The following is a 15,396-nucleotide window of genomic DNA, read 5'->3' on the forward strand; positions in this document are numbered from 1 at the left end:
ACTTAAAACCAAGGTACAGATACTCCAACGTTGTGCTTCCCCGAATTACCAACCTCTGAATGCTCAAAAGAAGGGCACTAAAGTCACCACCATCCCTGGTTAGTATCTAGCAGCTGTTTCCAAACACATGGAATGGATGGATTCCATGGATGAGGATGGATTCACCTCATGAACAAAATGAGAGAGTCCATGGAAGAAGTCCTCCAGTGACAGGAAGCTCCTTCCAATCACAGAGCAAAAACTTTGGACCCAACTCAGTGACCAAAGGCAAATAACATAATTTTTGTAAAGTGTTAAACATCACCTCTAATTTCAACGGTAATCTGAAGGACAGAGTTTTGCTTTTGTTTTTACAGTACAGGCATGCTCAAAAATGCAATACAGATTTCCAATGTGGATTAAAATAGCAGGAATCTTGTCAACTTTTGTGTTTTTTAGTTGCAATAGTTGTACAAGTTAAAAAAGGAATAGTTGTTAAATCAGCAGCCCCAGGGCATGTAGATGAACCACACCTACTTATTAAAATGGAGAAGTGTTATGCTATATATCTAGAAGGCATGCAATGGAGGTAATTAAGAACACATATTTAACTGGTGTTACTAGTGTTAATCAATACCTTTTAAGACAATCTTCACACAACCATCACCACTAAAAACAAAAATTACAAGCCTAAAGTGGATGCAAGTTTTTAATCTTTGAACAAATTAGGATGCAAACTTAATTGTCTGATGCGAAGGATCATATCTCAATTTAATAAGCCAAGATGTGCACACAGGCCTTCTGTCAATGCTTGTAGCCCCTTCCTTTTTTGATGTGCTGCACCTAAATATGGAATTTTCGATTAACCATAAAGGTAAAGGGACCCCTGACCATTAGGTCCAGTCGTGACCGACTCTGGGGTTGCGGCGCTCATCTCGCGTTATTGGCCGAGGGAGCCGGCGTACAGCTTCCAGGTCATGTGGCCAGCATGACAAAGCCGCTTCTGGCGAACCAGAGCAGCACACGGAAACACCGTTTACCTTTCCGCTGTAGTGGTACCTATTTATCTACTTGCCCTTTGACATGCTTTCTAACTGCTAGGTTGGCAGGAGCTGGGACCGAGCAACGGGAGCTCACCCCATCGCAGGGATTCGAACCGCCAACCTTCTGATCGGCAAGCCCTAGGCTCTGTGGTTTAACCCACAGCGCCACCCGCATCCCACACTCAATTAACCATAGCTACATCCAAACTTGGAAATTGTTGTCACCAGCTTCTAAAGAAGCCAGGATCTTAAACTACAGTTTGAAGCAAGTCTAATACCCTGACTTATTCCAAGCCAGTAATCATAGTTTGTCAGTTCAGATATAATGGGAAACTATGGTTAACTGAATACTTCCTAGTTTAATCTCAGTGTAAGGTTTATTCTCTGGTTTAATCTCAGAGGGACATGGCTCTGTGTGCTAACAGAAGGTCTGTACGCATTTGAGTTTACTAAGAAGAGATATTATTGTCTGAATAATGTGTGAGTCAATGACAAGAGAAATCACAAGGATCATATGGAAATCAGCAAGGCAAAACCTAATAGAAATGTGTTTTATGTCTTGTTTTGATAAAAATTATTTTTTAAAAAAGAAATCAAGTACTTGACATTTTTATGGCAAGTAGATCTACTCACAACAAGCCAGAAGTGCTTTTTAGCTCATTTACACTTTTCTCTGGAACTTTACTGCCACTAAACCATTTTTTGGTTGCAGAAAATAGTGAGCGACTCAGGCCTTTCCTGGATATCAACTGAAAAATAAAATGAAAATATTATAGTATCATTGAATTGCAACATAGTTTATTATTTTATGAGCAAATAATGTTACAAAGATTTTTAAACCAATTTAAAGACTCTGCTTCCCTTGCAAAATCAAGAATTGAAATGTTCAAGTGTACTTCTGATGTAGTCTTCAGAACACAGCTTTTAATGTTTGTGTGTCGGTACGGGCGCAATCTCTAAGTACAATTAAAAGATCAGGAGAATGGTAACTATCACTCAGTCCTTTCCCTCTCACATGCAAATTCATCCAACTATTCCTCAGACAGCCTTAAATATTACATGTGCACCACCCTTCACCATGGCTAACAAAGCCAGTGTGGTGTAGTGGTTAGATCTCAGCATTGAAGTTCACTGGATGACTTTGGGTAAGTTAGTCTCTTAGCCTAACCTACCTCAGAGGGTTGTTGTGAGGATAAAATGGAGAGAAAGAGAACCATATAGGCCATATTGAGCTCCTTGGAGGAAAGGTGGGGTATAAAAGTGATGACTAAATAATAGAATCAGGTTTATTAATGTAAGTAGGACCAGAAATTATGGAGTGAGGGGCTGGATTAGCACTCGCCATGCTTGAAGCTAGTGCTGATGTAACCCTTCAACATTCTTCAGTCATTCAGGGGAATGGTGGAGGGAACTGGCACTGGAAATGGGAGGGACTGGGTGAAGGGAGCCGTAAATCTACATGAGGCTCTTCTGATCTCTTAATCAAGGTCAAGAGACCAGGAAATGTTACATCTCATAGCTACTGCTAAGAAAACTAAACTCTTTAGAATAAGCTTTGAATGTCATGCTCTACTCTATGGTTAAGGGTAAGTCTGCAAATCTGAACACAACTCTGAACCCACTTTGCACATGCACTGCAATAAAGCTTTAGTGACACAACCAAGTGTTATTTTTGAAACAGAGATCTGAGCTGAATCAAAGGTTGTTGCTTTTTAGAAATCAACACACATTTTCCCTAGTAGGAAATAAACACACAAACATTTTTTATCTATGTGGGTCTTACCTGTCCTCCAAATGAACAAGATGGTGATTTTTCCTTTGAATGTGGTAAGATTTATGAAAAAATTCCTTTGAATATAAAATGTTGAAAAGGATAGGTCTAATAAGGTTGTGTTTGCCAATTTTAAGGCACTATGCACTGCAACTGTTTCATGGTCATAGTGCTAGAAGCCATTCATGGGCAATTGTAAAGAGAAAGCAGGTTTTGTAGAGTTAGACCCTATATTATGTTTTTAAATTTTATGAAAAGCTGCAAGGTATGTTCAGAGCTGTATATATCACCAAAAAAAGAAGTGTTGCACTTTTTAATACCGAAGAAGGCCTTCATCTAAATATAGCTTTATTCCTAGAGGACAAGCTAAGATGATCTGAAGCCATCAATGTCTGTAGCAGAGTGATGGAAAACCTCCAGTCCACTAGCAAAATTTGGCCTGCCAAGCTTTTCCATTTGCCCTGTAAGTCCAGTTTCCAAAAACAATGCCTACCGCCCCACAACTCATATATATGTGATGCCACGTGCAAGGTAAAGACGCAGAAAAGTATTACAGTGGTACCTTGGTTGTCCTACTTAATCTGTTCCGGGACTCCATTTGACTCCCGGAAAACCTACCAGCGGGATCACTACTAACTACCTCAAACTGTCTTAATGGAAGAAACTAGCAGCAACCAGATTAGGAAACAGGCTGAAGCAGACGTGTCATTTGTAAACCCCAACCCTCATTCATAATTTAGCAATAAAGTTCTGGGATCTGTCTAAACAGGACAGATTGCAGCAGCAGCAGCAGCAGCAATTCCTTTTTTGTAACTAACCCCAAATGGTACCATGGAGAAAGCATTCCACAAACAGCAAACCACCGCATAAAATGCTGTTTTTCATGTCACACACACACACAACCTCTTTTGGAAGGGGCAAACCAAGAAGGGTGTCAATATTATTATTGCAGGGTCTGGGTCAGTTCATATGGGGAGAGGTGGTCCTTGAAGTATTTAGCTTCAAGGCTCAACCTCTGAGTCTCAAGATGGTGATTTTAGAGTATCTGACAACCTCAGTCTTCCTGATTCCTTGATGCATGTGAAAAAAATTTATCCAAAAGTAGTTCTAAGCCTGACACAGGTCCCCTGAGATGGGAGAAGGAAAAGCAAATGACTCACATTCTGTCAAATGGGTTTGGGTTCCTACAAAAAATAACTCAGGGTGACAGATGATCCCATTTGGAGGCCAGAAGCAAAAATGACAAATGATGGTCAAATCAGAAGTGCCACCCAGAGCCACCAGACCCATAGAGTAACACAAGGCTTTTCTGAAGAAAACACTCAGTCTTTTTTTTCCAGACAGCCTGACTGGAACTGAAGGAAGGAGGAAGGGAGTATCAGGAGGGCATTAACTCCAGAAAACAGGCAGACCACTTTGTTGTAAGCAAGCACAGATGTTGACTACATGCCTGTTACATCTACTTTAGATAAAACAGATTAAAGTGCAAATCTTGCTGAGTTTATTTATTAGCTAGGCAAAAAGGCTTAGAGGGTGAATGACTTACCTGGTCATTAAGTTGCCTGATCGTTTTCTCTATATGTGGCAAAAGCCCTCTAAAGGTAAATTCCTGTATGAACTGTCGAATTCGATCATGATCTGTGAGTGTCAAACAGGTGCCATGAGGTGTCCATGTATTTGACTTCTTCGATTCATGCATGGATGAATTTGGTTTCACATAATCAGTGCCATCAAAACAACCACTGTCACTAGTGTGATCCAATTGAAGTGGATGACTCTTAAAATTATTTGATAAACCATCTACTGAAAAACAAAATATGTAAACAATTACCCATTTAAATAAGCTCTGATACCACGGATTGGAATTTTAGCAAGATTTTACCAAGTGATTATGAGTTACTGGATATCCCACCTTTCTAAAAGGTACTGAAAGTTACTGTAATTCAGAGTGGTCAATCCTCTGTATACAACATATTTCACAGCTACTATTAACCCGTTCCAAATTAGATTAATAGTATTATAGTCAAATAATTATACCAATATGCAAAATAAAATATAAGTGTATGTTAGATTTTCCCAATCTACATGGATACTATTTAATGGCATTTTGCTATGGTTATGCCGAATTATAGTGCACAGTATGAAAGTCTGCAAACAAATAATGTACCAACTTACAAGAGGAAAACAATAGAAAATGAAAAGGTATTATCTAGCTGGCCACTACCTCTCATTTGACTAGCCTCCCTAGCCATTGGCCAACCTATTATGATTCAAAGGAAGTCAGAGCTACCATGACTTCAACATATTGAAGGAAACACGTAAATTCTATTCATGGCATCTGAAGGTAACATGGAGATTCCAAGTAAGGGATAAAGTATAAAGTTAGAATTCTGACAACTTGGAAATACAACTGGAAAGAGACTAAAACCAGCTCTCAGCTGGGAGCCAATAAGATGTCTCTGAGGGAAGCACCAAATCAAATATTAACTAATAAACAAATGTGGTTTTTAAACCCACATATATGCACTATCAAACAACTACGATAGAGAGACCCAAGACCAAACTCAGTCAACAATTGCCAGCATTCTTATAGTCTCCAGAACAGGCATAGGCAAACTCAGCCCTCCAGATGTTTTGAGACTCCAATTCCCACCATCCCTGACCACTGGTCCTGTTAGCTAGAAATGATGGGCGTTGTAGTCCCAAAACATCTGGAGGGCTGTTTGCCTATGCCTGCTCCAGAAATACCACCACCATTTAGGTAGAGCAGTCACATTCCTACTCACTTTCCCACATTCCCACTCACTTGTTTTTAAGCTCCCCTCCTCTGCAAGAAAAACAGAAATCTGAAATGGCACCATCTGCAAAGAACCCTGTGCTGATACCAAAGATATCTAAACTAGGAACTGTATAACAGCATTAAAGGTAAAAGGTAGGTAAAGGTAAAGGACCCCTGGACTGTTAAGTCCAGTCAAAGGTGATTATGGGGTGTGGCGCTCATCTCACTTTTCAGGCTGAGGGAGCCAGCGTTTGTCCATACAGGAGACAGCTTTCCAAGTCATATGGCCAGCAAGACTAAACCGCTACTGGTGCACAGAGGACCGTGACGAGTGCCAGAGCGCATGGAAACACTGTTTAGCTTCCCGCTACAGCAGTAACTATTTATCTACTCGCACTTGTATGCTTTCGAACTGCTAGGTTGGCAGGAGCTGGAACAGAGCAAAGGGAGCTCACCCTGTTACACATATTCAAACTACCGACCTTCCGAGCAGCAAGCCGATGGGGGGAGTCACCAATCAGCTTCACTGTAGTGAAGTTTGTAGGAAGAACAAGATACTACTTGAATGATCATTGATACTGCAGCAAATACTTTTCAGCTAATCCTGGAGGAACAAGCATCCCTACATAAGCACATGATACTTTTATGAAAACTCAAAACCACTTCATATACAGTGGTACCTCGACTTACGAAGGCGATCTGTTCCGCGGCGCTCTTCGTAAGTCTAAACCTTCAGATGTCAAAGCGTCCATTTTGCACATACGCGAAGTGTGATTTTGTGCTTTGCGCATGCGCAGAACACGCGCACGGCAAAAATAAGGGCACATTCTGGCTTGATTAAAATGGGACCTGCAGTGTTCTGATAAACAACTGGTTTATTTTTCTTTTTTAAACTAAGTTGTTATAAAAAGGAAATATACCTTTGGAATCATTACCTAACCCATCCAGTGGTATAAAGTGATCAGAATTCTTATTTGAAATTAGTGTATATGGGCCATCTTCGTAAGGTTCCTGTCAGAATAAAACATACAAAAAAGAGTTTCAACTTTCTGAAAATGTAACCTATTTTAAACTTCTAGAAATCACTAATTTATTTCCAACAGAATGTATCTTGGATACTACTGCAGAGTCTGCCCTGCACTCTCTCAGTTAAGTTGCAGTCTTCAGAGGCAGAAGGGGACATTGAATCTTCATCACTAGTGATGAGGCAAAGTGCTAGTTTGGTCAGCTTATGTATGTTGAAAGGGGAAGTGCCTTTCACTTTCCACTCACCTCAGGCAGGCTAGCTGTGGTGGAAGGTACCAGCTACCAATCAATCATATTATAAAATAATGCCAAAGAAAGAACCAAAAGTAGCTGAAACTTTAGACCTCAACTGGTATGTGGATCTGCTTTCTCAATCAGACATTTAAAAACTGCAACAAAATAATTTATTAAAGGAAATAAAGAGACACACATACAACAAAAGGAGTGAAGAGACCCCTCAGAATAGTACAGAAAAGGTTTTAAGTAAAAAAATATACCTGGGTTTGGATAGTGTTTTTCTGAAGATATTGGCTCCAGGGATCAGGAATCTGTTCATCAGCTCCTCGATTAGACCCACGAGAATTTATCTTAAGTAAATAGCACCCCTGAGTCCCATATCTCTGTTTCATTTCTTCATAAATTGAATCAGCCCTAAAAATTGTAAAGTATTGCAGAATATTTTCAAACATCATCCTTCTTGACGGGTAATCCAACTTCATCTTTATACCTACAAGAGCTTAATCCTGGGCATGTTCATGTAGTTATAAGCCATAGACTATAATTTACCATGCACAAGTAAACTGCATCCACCCCTCCTCACTTGTACTGGGAAGAAACAAACTACAATTCCTGGCTCAGCATTACACTTGGCCAGTTTGTTCAACTGTAGTTTGGAGTGAAGCAATCAAGCTGTAAGACTAAGCACGGGGTTATGGTTTCTTTCCTCTCAGCATCCATGCACAGTAAAGTGCATGGTTTATGGCTTACTGTGGCATGTGAATGCAAACTAGTGCATACTGAATGAAAAACTTTGCTTCAGCTCAACGTGCAAAGTTTCAGGAAGGAAACATTTCTCTTCAGTGCTACAGAAATTAAAAAGAGCAGCAATCAGTGTTACACAGAACAATTTATATGAAGCATTCTTGACAAGAATCCCAGCAGTCAGGAAAAACTAGTGATCCATCAGGAAATGTCCATCCCCAACTTAGAAGACTATATGAAGAAAGATTAAGGATTGAATGAGAAAAAAGTGAAAAAACAGAAACACTGTTGAAGTGACCAGAGATTTAAAGAGTTGAGGATACAAAAATAAGCAACTGCTGACAAGGATGATTCTTCACAAGTCAATGCAGCCATATTAATTTCAATTTAACACAGGCAAGGGCTGAAAACAATAGCAAACAGAATTATAATAAAGTCCATCAGGAGAAACCTGAACAAGCAAAAGAGTATTCAGCATGTATGTATGTATGTATATGTATGTATGTATGTATGTATGTATGTATGTATGTATGTATGTATGTATGTAAAAAGGTAAAGGGACCCCTGACCTTTAGGTCCATCTCGCATTATTGGCCGAGGGAGCCGGCATACAGCTTCCAGGTAATGTGGCCAGCATGACTAAGCCGCTTCTGGCGAACCACAGCAGCACACGGAAACGCCATTTACCTTCCCGCTTGGAGCGGTACCTATTTATCTACTTGCACTTTGACGTGCTTTCGAACTGCTAGGTTGGCAGATGTATGTATGTATGTATGTATGTATGTATGTATGTATGTATGTATGTATGTATAAATAAAATTATTACTTATTATAATCATCATTATTACCCCACCCATCTGGGCAGCTTCCAGCATATATAAAAACATCAAAAGAAGAGGACATATTTTGAAAAATCAAAAGAAGAGGACAGATGAACATTTAGGAAGAGGCAAACATGGTAGTGATGGAAGATTTTGGAAATTTAGTGCATAAAGATCAAGGGCTTGTTTCTGCCAGCTCCACTGTGCATGTTCACCTTAGATCTAACCCATTCTGTTCAAGCCAACTCTAACGTGAAATATCTACAGGAGTCAGCTTCCCTGCAGCATCCATGCAATATGCCTGCAGTGCCAGGACAGCAATAAACGGCACAAAACTGTGTCGGCACATGCCATTTTATAAATTGCCCCACCCTGAGCACTTTTTTTAAAAGATAGAACAGAGTTCTTTCCTAAGGTTGCTATTGTAAAGTCAGGTTAAGAGTAGCAACACATTTGCAAAAAAAATATTTATGTTTTATATTGTTACGGGCTATTTCAAGTCCTAGTGATTAACTACAGACAACCATTTGAAAAGTCCAATTTCCTATTTTAAAAATGCACACATCCCTGTTGTACACAATGGCAGCAGAAGGTATTAAATAACAAAACTTTTAGAGTGTTTTGCAGAATCAAGCACTTGCACCTCCTGATTGCTTCATGGAAGAGCTCATGAATTAATCTGAAAAAGCACCATTCTTTATTCTAAAGGAAAAAACCTGAATGACTTAGAACACAAAACCCTAAAAGAATTTCCTTAACATGTGCCAGAGGAATCATATTTTATCTAGGAATCCCCCATGACCAAAATATCTGATTTAACCTACTTGCTTTAAAAGAATACAGCTCTCTCTTTTGGGTTATTCATAGCGGCATAGTCCTACATGATTTATCCTTGTTACAGCAAGTTATATTAGACACATAGTTTTTATACACAAGAAGGAATTACACATGTATGTCCAAGAATTGAGGATCATGGAATTATCTTAAACTACAGTACATAGACAGTAGCAAGTTTAAAATCAGCATTTCAGAAATCTTATAAGTGTCAGAGAAGCCACTTAGACAACCCTACTCACCTTTGTTCCTCTCCTAAACTCACATCATGCAACAACACATAATATTTGAGGGTGTTTGGAATGAACCATTTTGGATAAGAGTATTCATTACTATGTTGAATCTGATGCTGCTCTTGTGAAAGCTTGAGAAACTGTTCCACAGGTTCAGGTTCACTAGATGACACCACGAGCATACCTTAGTTGACATTAAGGATGAATTACAAGTTCACAAGTTAACCAAGAGCTAGTTAATGCTTGAGTGTTGTTCCAGTAACAACTTCAGTGCTTCTTTTAAACCTGTGCCTAATTTACCTCTAAAGAAAAGCTACAAGTAATTCACTTGTGATTAAATCATCATCATCATCATCATCATCATCCATCTTTAGCAAGACATGTGGCAGCTAACTGAAGATAAAATACTGTCTAAATATAATGTTGTATAAAGGATGGACTCATTGCAGTCTGTTTGCTATGCTACCATTAGCTAAATGACTACAAGATTATTCTTTGATAAAGTACTAAAAGCTGGTATGTACCCAAGAATCCTCACCCAGACACCATCCTCATATTGCAAGTTGTGATTAAACCAGGAAGCCTCCAATTTACCATATCATAACAGGAAAATTATGTTTACCAGTATCGGAACAAGCCAAGATATTACACAAAGTTCAAACCAAGAATTAATATCCTGCCTTGTTCCAAAGCTGGAAACCACAGTTTAACAGTTCAGATGAAATGTGAACCTACAGTTAATTAAGGGCTTCCTGGTGTAATTGTAGCTCATTCAAAGGGAGGTACAAAGGGGTTCTGTACAAGCAAGAATACATAAAATTGAGTAATTTAAGGTTCTGAATAATGCAAGCTTTTGCTGCAATTATTAGCAATTCAATATCAATGCCCAACTAATTTTGCAAACATTCAAACACAAACAAAATGACCTTGAGCACCATATACTCCCAATTAATTCTGATAAAGATTTTGGAAAACAGAATTGTTTTGTTGCAGTTTCCCACTTTTTTAACAAGCTTCTTTAGATGTAGGACAGAAAGGGCTGCAATATCATATTGCATCTTATATACAATCACACATTTATCTTTCTGTTCCAAAGGATACAGGCTACATAGTGGTTTAGGAATTCATGGTCTGATGATGGCATAGACTGAAGAAAGCTCTCTCGATAAGCCTCAAACCATGGAGTGGTAGCTGAAATAAATTAAAAATATTTCACAGAAACATTTAAAATGAAGGAACAAGTTACTTTGCTGTAAAAAAAAATGTAGCAGGAGAGGTCTTGGGAAAAGTTATCAAGCTTAACAGTAGTACTACTTAGTTATTGAGCACTTCTGTATGATTTGGACAAAGAATAGAAGAAACCATTTTCAAGATTGCAATTCATAAAGAAAGGGAAGCTAATGGAAGATTTCATTCATATACAGTAGTTCTCAACATATCCCATGGCTGTACTGCAACATCAGAAAGCTTTTGCCCCTCTGCTATTCCCATACAATTTGATTCATACTGCCATGCCTGTACAACTACAACTTATCATTTTTCATTTATTAGAACGAAAACAGAATTCATGCTAAAAAAACCAATTTTGGAGTGTTCTGGTTTTTACTTTTTGAAATATGGCAACCCTATCTGTAAGTTACTCAGAAGTCAGCTCCACTGAGTTCAATGAGATGTAGTCTGAAGTCTACAGTCTTAATTACAGGTAGGTAATATGTTGGTCTGCCGTAGTCAAAACAAAATTAAAAAATTCCTTCCAGTAGCACCTTAGAGACCAACTAAGTTTGTCATTGGTATGAGCTTTCATGTGCATGCATCTGAAAGCTCATACCAATGACAAACTTAGTTGGTCTCTAAGGTGCTACTGGAAGGAATTTTTTTATTCTGTAGTCTTAAGTACAGTATGTGTATACATATTTTTTATTCAGTTTTCAAATAAACAGAAACAACTAAGACTAAGCAAGACATTGTAACATACAAAGGAGTTGAAGGAATGGCTGGGGAGAAAAAAGGGGAGGAGAGAATTAGGGAGGAGAGGTGACAGCAGGGCCCCAATACAAGATTCACTGATTTGTTTTTTAAAGTACAGAATAATAAAATGTAAAATGGATTGGTGAATTGCATTACAATGCAAGTGTATATAAGATTGCAGCATGCATTTTGTTAAGATTCTAAAATCAGTCATATCATTTTTGCAATTCAAAATTAGAAGCAAGCTCCACTTAACAAACATGATCCATTGCTAAGGTTATTCAGAGAACAATCAAAATATATTAAACAATATATAAAGCAATATAGCTAACATACATTGATCTAACACTGGCAAAGGGAACCTCCAGGCTGCAGAACTCGTTAGGCCCACAGGGCTGCTTTTCCCAGATGCTAGGTATGGGTCTGACAGGGTCACAACTGGTCATGTACCGTACATACATTCAACGTTATTAAAATCACACATTCATCATAATGTAACTAGTTATAGGTATAGTATAATTATAAATTTGAAAAACATATAACAGGAATTTGTTTTGTTGTCATAGTTAGATGAGCACATGGTTAGATGAGCACATTTCAGGATTTGTTACCACCACAAATATAGTAACCAAGACTACAATTCCCTTCTAGTAAACCCACTGTATAGATTTCATCTTTTTTTTTAGACTGTAAATGCATTGCTTTCTTACAAATACCATTAGAAGCTCAGAAGCACCTCACATTCAAGTAAAGGCCCAATTTATTTGTTAAAGCATAATCCAGTATTTTAATTCTGGAAGATAAACACCACTTTCGTACCATTCAGCATAACCATCATCACTTTTTATATCCAAAACACAAAATATCCGAAAAAGAAGTCCTCCTTTGACTTTCAAAAGTAATATTGTTAATCACTAAAGCATCATACAGCTCCTCATTCAAGAAAGGGTATTGTAGCAGTTTCTAATCTCAAAATGTAAATATATTTTACTTATGTATTTATATACAACTTAATCAGTTTATGTAGAATAAAGAATGCCCATTAACATATTGATAAAAGTAAGTTAAAAGCAAGTTTTTGTGTTTTTTAATTTGCTTTTTCTGTTATATATACTGTAGTTGTCAACAGATATCATGTTAAAGTCATACCGTGTTTCTCATATTATAAGTCATGTCTTATATTTTTTTTTACTCAAGAAAATAAGCCTATGGCTTATTTTCGGGGGTGTCTTATTTTTTGCCAAGCCCCGACTGAGCGGGAGCTGGCAAAGGCAGCAGCCCGCCGCCGGCTTGGAGCTCGAGCCGGCAAAGGCAGCAGCGGCGCTTTGCCGAGCTCCACCGAATTGGGTGAGAATTGCGTTCGTACCCCTGCCTTGCAGCCTCCGACCCTTCACCCAGGGCGTTCACACGTGCTGCCTTTGCCGGCTCGAGCTCCAAGCCGGCGGCGGGCTGCTGCCTTTGCTGGTTTTCGCTCCGTTGGGGGGGGGAGCAGGAAGTCGCTCGCAACTTTCCGGATCCCTCCCCGCCGGTCTCCTCCTCCTTCCCGCTGCGCCTCCCCTTTCTGGGTTTCTCGGCGGCACCTCCTTCTCCTCTTCCGACGCTGGCTGGCGGCTTTGTGCTGGAATGCCGCGTGCGCAGCTTTCAGGTACCGGTAGACGAGGACGCGGGTCGGGGGTGGGGATGCACGTGTGAACGCCCTGGGTGAAGGGTCGGAGGCTGCAAGGCAGGGGTACGAACGCAATTCTCACCCGATTCGGTGGAGCTCGGCAAAGCGCCGCTGCTGCCTTTGCCGGCTCGAGCTCCAAGCCGGCGGCGGGCTGCTGCCTTTGCCAGCTCCTGCTCAGTCGGGGCTCGGCAAAGCGCGCACTGCTGCCCTTGCTGGGTCTTGCTGGGTCGGGACTTGGCGCGGCGTGCCCTGCCATACCGTACCAGCATGTCTTATTTTCGGGGTATGCCTTATATTTCGCCAGGTCTGGAAAATCCTGCCATGCCTTATTTTTTAGGGATGCCTTAAAATATGAGAAACACGGTACATAAAAATAAATAAAATGGATAGAAGTTATAAACATGATAGTAATAATAACATAACTATATTTTCCAAGATTCTTTAAATCATATATATCTTGAGTTAAACTTCCCTTCCACTCTTTCCATGGTTTCCTATCTACTTACTATTCTTTTAACTGTTTTCTTACTCTACTAAATTATTTTCATTACCTTACATAATCGCACATTATAACATCTACTGCTGAGTATTTTTAACCTGTTATGATTATTTTCTTGTTATAATATTTTTCCATAGAATCCCTGTATAATATCCAATTTTCTTTCAGTTTCTTGGTATCTTTATTTCTTAATCTATCTGTCTTACTGGCTTTTTTTAAGTATTCCAACATTTTGAGATATCACTCTTCTCTTGATGATAGTGTATTTGTTTTCCGTTTTTGTGCAAATAGAATTCAAGCAGCTGTAGTCACACACATCCATAGGGTAATTTTTTTGGGGGGGGATTTCTTCTGTTACTATTCCCAGAAGAAAAGCTTCTGGATTTTGGAGAAACGTTCTTTTAAACATTTTCTTAAGTTCATTATATACTATGTCCCAAAATTATTTTGCACAGAGGGGAAACTATAGCTTACTCTCCCTTTAGCAGAGGTCGTAATTTGGCCTATGAGGTATTTTTCTCTATGCTGGGCCAGGTAAAGATGCAACTGCAAAGGAACAATTGGGAGCTTTAAACTGTGCACAACCACCATAAATAACAGAATGTACCAACTGTTTCTTTGCATTTCCAACATTTGCCAGTTTTAGATCTAAATATCTTGGCTAGTCTGCTTGGTGTCAGATACCACCTGTGGATCATTTTTAAATAGATCTCTTTTAACACATAACATGCAGTAAATTTTAAATTTATTTTCCACAATTGCTCCCATAGATTTAAATCAATATTGTGATCCACATCTTATGCCCAACTGATCATGGATGATTTAACTAATTCTTTCGTTTCCCACTCAAGTACTGTAATATTTTATACATTTTAGATAGGTTTTTTTTTTTACCTTAGATCTTAGTATTTCTTTTTCAAATTGTGATGGTTGTTTTGTGAATCCCACTTTTTGTCTGCCTTAAATTTGGAGTTAATTTGATAATAATTTAGCCAATTCAACACATAAATTCTTTAATCTCTTCTTAAAAAATTCCATTTTTGGTTCTCCTTCTGAGAAATCTAACAACTCATTGTAGGTACCCCACTTAACCCATGTTAATTTTTTTCCTTGTCTCTGCTTCTATCGGGGATAATCACCTTGGTGTTTTGTTTTCCAATAAGGATTTATATTTTCCCCCATACACTAATTATTTTTTTCCTAATAACATGGTTAGAGAAACTTTTGTGTTTTCCAGCTTTGCCATACCAAATACATGGATGCCAAACATGTTTGACGTCAGGTCCCTCTAAATCTAACAACTGTGTGTTTTCCAGCAGCATCTAATATTTTATCCAACATAGGCAGGCCACTTCAAAATTCTAAGTCTGAGAGTGCGAAACCCCCTCTATCTTTTATATCAATAAGAATATTATATTTTATCCTGGGTTTCTTCCTCCTCCAAATAAATTTAGACAGGTATTTTTGCCATTCTTTTAGACAGCGTACATCATTAAATACTGAGATCATTTGGAACAGAAATAACATTTTTGGGAGGATATTCATTTTTATCACTGAGATTCTCCCCATTAAAGATAAATGCATTCTGCCCCATATATCTAGGTCTTTTTTCATGTCTTTCCAAGTCTTCATATAATTGGCCTTGTAAATATTACGATTATTTGCCATTAACCACACTCCTAAATACTTCACCTTTTCCTCTATTTTCCAGCCGGTAATTTCCTCTAATTTTCTTTTAAGGTGATCATCCATGTTCTTAACCAAAATGTTAGTTAAGAACAGGCATCTCCAACCTT

The 15,396-nt window shown here is 38.7% G+C and overlaps 1 protein-coding gene across 6 annotated transcripts in view; it reads right to left on the reverse strand.

Annotated features, from left to right (window-relative positions):
• TRAPPC8 (trafficking protein particle complex subunit 8) overlaps positions 1–15,396 on the reverse strand; it is a 51,244-nt gene that overhangs the window by 25,755 nt on the left and 10,093 nt on the right. For 3 of the 6 annotated variants that reach the window (XM_035125150.3, XM_088675437.1, XM_035125148.3), the window contains 6 exons: positions 10,569–10,658; positions 9,477–9,651; positions 7,096–7,249; positions 6,493–6,583; positions 4,340–4,593; positions 1,656–1,771 (listed from right to left, as the gene is read on the reverse strand). In XM_035125150.3, the coding sequence (XP_034981041.1) occupies positions 1,656–1,771; positions 4,340–4,593; positions 6,493–6,583; positions 7,096–7,249; positions 9,477–9,651; positions 10,569–10,658 (880 nt within the window). Of the gene's footprint in view, positions 1–1,655; positions 1,772–4,339; positions 4,597–6,492; positions 6,584–7,095; positions 7,250–9,476; positions 9,652–10,568; positions 10,659–15,396 lie in introns of all 6 variants that reach the window. The other 3 variants (XM_035125149.3, XM_035125151.3, XM_035125147.3) reach the window with 1 other exon arrangement.

Source organism: Zootoca vivipara, chromosome 8, assembly GCF_965207765.1.
Source record: "Zootoca vivipara chromosome 8, rZooViv2.hap1.1, whole genome shotgun sequence".
Lineage (NCBI taxonomy): Eukaryota > Metazoa > Chordata > Lepidosauria > Squamata > Lacertidae > Zootoca > Zootoca vivipara.